The sequence below is a fragment of the Aquarana catesbeiana genome, linkage group LG03 (assembly GCF_042186555.1).
Source record: "Aquarana catesbeiana isolate 2022-GZ linkage group LG03, ASM4218655v1, whole genome shotgun sequence".
Lineage (NCBI taxonomy): Eukaryota > Metazoa > Chordata > Amphibia > Anura > Ranidae > Aquarana > Aquarana catesbeiana.
Genome location: NC_133326.1, coordinates 696730944 through 696736201, shown reverse-complemented (window position 1 = coordinate 696736201; position 5258 = coordinate 696730944). Strand labels below are relative to the sequence as shown.

The 5258-nt window shown below is 43.7% G+C and overlaps 1 protein-coding gene across 1 annotated transcript; it reads left to right on the top strand.

The window, feature by feature from the left end:
* Nucleotides 1-511: 511 nt before the first annotated feature.
* On the top strand, nt 512-3530 carry LOC141134832 (olfactory receptor 1468-like). The gene is made up of 2 exons (XM_073624266.1): nt 512-887; nt 3013-3530. Exons 1-2 carry the CDS (start codon nt 512-514, stop codon nt 3528-3530), a joined length of 894 nt encoding a protein of 297 aa, XP_073480367.1.
* Nucleotides 3531-5258: the final 1728 nt, after the last annotated feature.

The window sequence follows — 5258 nt, the reverse complement described above, 5'->3', positions numbered from 1 at the left end:
GTGTCATGGCATTAAGTATAACTAACTGTATATATATATATATATATATATATATATATATATATATATATATATATATATATATAGTAACTCCTTTCTTGCTATGTAAATGTACTTGTGTTAAGCTTTTTTTATATATCATGTATATATGTACATATGTCACTTTTTTATTTGCTCAGAGTTCCACTTCTGTTTATTGTTCATGTCACTTATGAAAAATTAACTGAAAAATAGAGACTGTCCAGTTAGCAAAGAAAACATTTACTGAGCTTATTAAGAAGGGTGAAGTCAATGTCACTTCAACCAACCAAATATTAGTGTTAGAAAGAAAAAAAAAAATATTTTATTTTGACAGATTCACCTTATTTGCTATTAATCATTTTGCAAAGTCAACATATATTTTTTTCTGCTATGGTTAATGCATAAAAAAGTTATATAAATCTTTTCCACTTCCACACAGACCACACATAAAGGTAATGTCACTCCATTCTTATTTTTGGGATTTAATAATATGGTCAGATATAATCTGCTGCTCTTCACCTTGGTCCTTATTGTATACATTGTGACAATATGTGGAAACCTTTTGACCATCATTCTGGTATATTTCAGCAAGACCCTTCATTCTCCTATGTATTTCTTCCTCTCCCAACTCTCTATATCTGACATCATACTGATCACAGATATTGCTCCTCACATTTTAAATATTGTTCTACATGAGCTGACCTCCATATCCTTTTCTGGTTGCATCACTCAATATTATATCTATGGCACAATAGAAACATTTGAACGTTACCTTCTGACAGTGATGTCCTATGACCGCTATCTAGCCATCTGCTCTCCTCTGCATTATGTTTCCATTATGAAACAAACACTTTGCATTAGGCTGGGTTCACACTGGTGCCACACGACAGCCGTCCTACTTTGGATCCGACTTTGCCCTGCGACATGAAGCCGGCATGTGTCCGACTTTCAATGAACGGGGATCCGACTTGGATCCCCGCCAATGCCCGGCACTGTGTTTGGTATGAATCTTTAGGGGGAACTCCGCGCCAAATTTTAAATAAAAAACCGGCATGGGTTCCCCCTCCAAGAGCATACCAGGCCCTTGGGTCTGGTATGGACCTTGAGGGGAACCCCCTACGCCGATAAAAACGGCGTGGGGGTCCCCCCCAATCCATACCAGACCCTTATCCGAGCACGCAGCCCGGCCGGACAGGAATGGGGGTGGGGACGAGCGAGCGCCCCCCCCCCCGAACCGTACCAGGCCGCATGCCCTCAACATGGGGGGTTGGTGCCTTGGGGGAGGGGGCGCGCTGCGGCCCCCCACCCCAAAGCACCTTGTCCCCATGTTGATGAGGACAAGGGCCTCTTCCCGACAACCCTGGCCGTTGGTTGTCGGGGTCTGCGGGCGGGGACTTATCGGAATCCGGGAGCCCCCTTTAATAAGGGGGCCCCTAGATCCCGGCCCCCCACCCTATGTGAATGAGTATGGGGTACAGCGTACCCCTACCCATTCACCTAGGAAAAAAGTGTCAATTTAAAAAAAAAACACTACACAGATTTTTAAAGCATTTTATTAGACAGCTCCGGGGGTCTTCTTCCGACTTCGGGGGTCTCTCCGGTTCTTCTCCACGCTCTCCGGATCTTCTGCTGGACTCCTCCGCTCTCTTCTGCTCTTTTGCCGCTCTTTTGCTAAAGCGGAGGAGCCTGGTCTTCAATCTTCTGCCTTCTGCCCTCTTCTCCTGATGTTGACACGACGCTCTCTGGGGCTAGAATGCTCTCTGTGCGCTCTGCTCTGACTTATATAGGCGGTGACCCCGCCCCCTTATGCCGTCACAGTCCCTGGGCATGCTGGGACTATGACGGCATAAGGGGGCGTGGTCATCGGGTGATGACCACGCCCCCTAAAACGTCACAGTCCCAGCATGCCCAGGGACTGTGACGGCATAAGGGGGCGGGGTCACCGCCTATATAAGTCAGAGCAGAGCGCACAGAGAGCATTCTAGCCCCAGAGAGCGTCGTATCAACATCAGGAGAAGAGGGCAGAAGGCAGAAGATTGAAGACCAGGCTCCTCCGCTTTAGCAAAAGAGCGGCAAAAGAGCAGAAGAGAGCGGAGGAGCCCGGCAGAAGATCCGGAGAGCGTGGAGAAGAACCGGAGAGACCCCCGAAGTCGGAAGAAGACCCCCGGAGCTGTCTAATAAAATGCTTTAAAAATCTGTGTAGAGTTTTTTTTTAAATTGACACTTTTTTCCTAGGTGAATGGGTAGGGGTACGCTGTACCCCATACTCATTCACATAGGGTGGGGGGCCGGGATCTGGGGGCTCCCTTATTAAAGGGGGCTCCCGGATTCCGATAAGCCCCCCGCCCGCAGACTCCGACAACCAACGGCCAGGGTTGTCGGGAAGAGGCCCTTGTCCTCATCAACATGGGGACAAGGTGCTTTGGGGTGGGGGGGCCACACTGCGCCCCCCATGCCCCAAAGCACCCCCCCATGTTGAGGGCATGCGGCCTGGTACGGTCCAGGAGGGGGGGGCCGCCAGCTCGTCCCCACCCCCATTCCTGACCGGCTGGGCTGCGTGCTCGGATAAGGGTCTGGTATGGATTTTAGGGGGGACCCCATGCCGATTTTTTGGCGTAGGGGGTTCCCCTTAGATCCGTACCAGACCTAAGGGCCTGGTATGCTCTTGGAGGGGGAACCTATGCCGGATTTTTATTTAAAATTTGGCGCAGAGTTCCCCCTCAAGATCATCTGAGCACAAGTCACGTGCCGAAGTCGGATCACGCAAGACGGCAATCCGACTTTGATCCGACTTCAATGATAGTCAATAGGCTGAAGTAGGATCAAAGTCGGACCAAAGTAGTACAGGGAGCATTTCTAAAGTCGGAACGACTTGTGTCGGACCAGTTAGGACGGCTCCCATAGGGAAACATTAAATTTCACACGTCATGCGACATGAGCTCCCAATGTCGGAGCGTTTGTCGGACCAGTGTGAACCCAGCCTCAAACTAGTTCTTGCATCCTGGATTTGCAGCTGTTCTATGGTATTAATACCAACACTTGGCTTATGTCAACTAGAATTCTGTGGATCAAATGTTATTGACTATTTATTTTGTGATTTCAATCCTCTTATGGAACTTTCTTGCTCAGATACATCCAACGTTAAATTAGAAGCCACCTTGTTGTGTGTTCCTGTGCTAATATTCCCCTTCCTAGGGATAGTGGTTTCATATACTTACATTGTTTTAACAATATTAAAGATATCCTCCTTTTCTGGAAGACTGAAATCCTTTCCCACTTGTAGCTCCCATCTCACTGTTGTGTTTATATTTTATGGAACCCTAATTGCTGCATATCTGATTCCAAAGGAAGGACAATCATGTACAATCAGTAAGATAATGTCATTGTTGTATACAGTATTTACTCCCTTTGTAAATCCTTTCATTTACAGCTTGAGGAATAAAGAGATCAAAGACAGTTTAAATCTGTTCTGTATAAACAAAAGGCTTTTTATTCAAAACCTTTGGTAAAAGTTACATTAATAAAATATATCTGTTTAAACTTGTAGAGAACTTGGTGTGCACTGGTCTCCAAATATTTGACTTCTACCGTACTGAAGCAATGCTTAATAATACATTGGTACTAGAATTTAATTGGTCAAATTAGGTTCCTAAAGAAGACTAACACCCTTCAAACCTTCATTTCATGGTACCTCTTATAACACCCTTTAAACTGTGTTTTGTTTTTGTTAAAATTTCTGCTTTATGACCTCTAGAGATTTCTTGATCTAAGAATGGGTTTTAGCTACTTAATGGACCCTTTTAGAAATATCCCTTTTTACTTGCCAGTCACTACTAATGACATTAAAAACTCAACAATCTCCTCTCTGTTTGTATCATCCTTAAGCCTAGTACACATGGGCCGAATGTAGGGCAACATCAGCCAGTTCAATAAAAATCGCCCAACATTTGGCCCATGAGTATGGCAACCGGTCCAACAGTAGCTGGCCATTTGGCCAGCTTCTGTCGGTCAAGCATGCTGGAAAACCTGCAGAATGACCAGAGTGTTCTGACAGGAGGCCATCCCCCTGTCAGAACACAACAGCAGGGGAGATCACTGTACTAACATTGGATTGTTAGTACAGTGGCTCCAACCTGAGTTGTAAGGTTTTTATTTGCGTTGAGCGAAAAAATACTAGTGGTGTGTACTAGGCTCTAGGTTTCAGAACCTTATTAAGGTTCAGCCCTTTAGTAAACTGTGTTCTTCGTTTCATCCTCTAGATGTGCAAAATAATATTAACTTGACTCATACAGGGATCCTCTGTTTTATGTCTGTGTATGGGTCATTGTATAGCAAGCAACAATTTTCTTCTCAGAATGGGGGAAACTACTCAGTCTAACCCTCACCTTTTTCACCTCTCGCAAGGACAATGAGAAAAACTCCTCTTTCCCTGGTTCTCATCCCTATTGTATTGCATTTTTGTAAATATTAACTCTTTATTGTGACCACTAGAGATTTCTTGATATCTGGGTTGTTATCTATTTTATTTTAAAACTCCTTACTGGAACCTTCTTAGCAATATCCCTTCACTTGCCAGCCACTGCTGATGACATTCAAAACTCAACAATCTTCTTTCTTTCTGTATGTTATGCAATCTTTGTTTGATTCTCTAGATGTGCAAAATACTATAAACTTGACTCATACAGGGATCCACTTTTTTATGTTTGTGTATGGGTCATTGCATTGCATACAACATTTGTCTCCCCATACTGGAGGGAATTGCTCAGTCTAACCCTAAAAACCCTTTAGTCTAACTCTAAAGTGCTAAAATATAGCGAGAGTATGTATCAATACAAATAATATATGTACTGATACTGTATATGTAAATTAATAAATGCATTAATCCTCTAATGATCAATAAAGTGCAATGAATGCAAATACGGCGACTGTGGTGTAAAATACTAAAAAGTTCATAAAATAAAATAAAATGCAAAAAGTGACTGTAGTGTATAACTACTAAAACGTCCACAATGCACAAAAAATGTTATAATTTGTCCATATATATGAAAGTGCAAATAGTGCAGATGAATCCCAATCTGGAAGTGATGTAAATCTTCCAACAATGAGAAGGTGCAAAGTGCTAACCAAAGGTGCTAACTGACTTCAAAAGGTGGCACTGTGACTTAAAGTGCTGTGAATCTTCGGTGCAAGTAACACCCGTAGGTGTACTAACTTCTTACCTTACTGCTGTAAGGTAA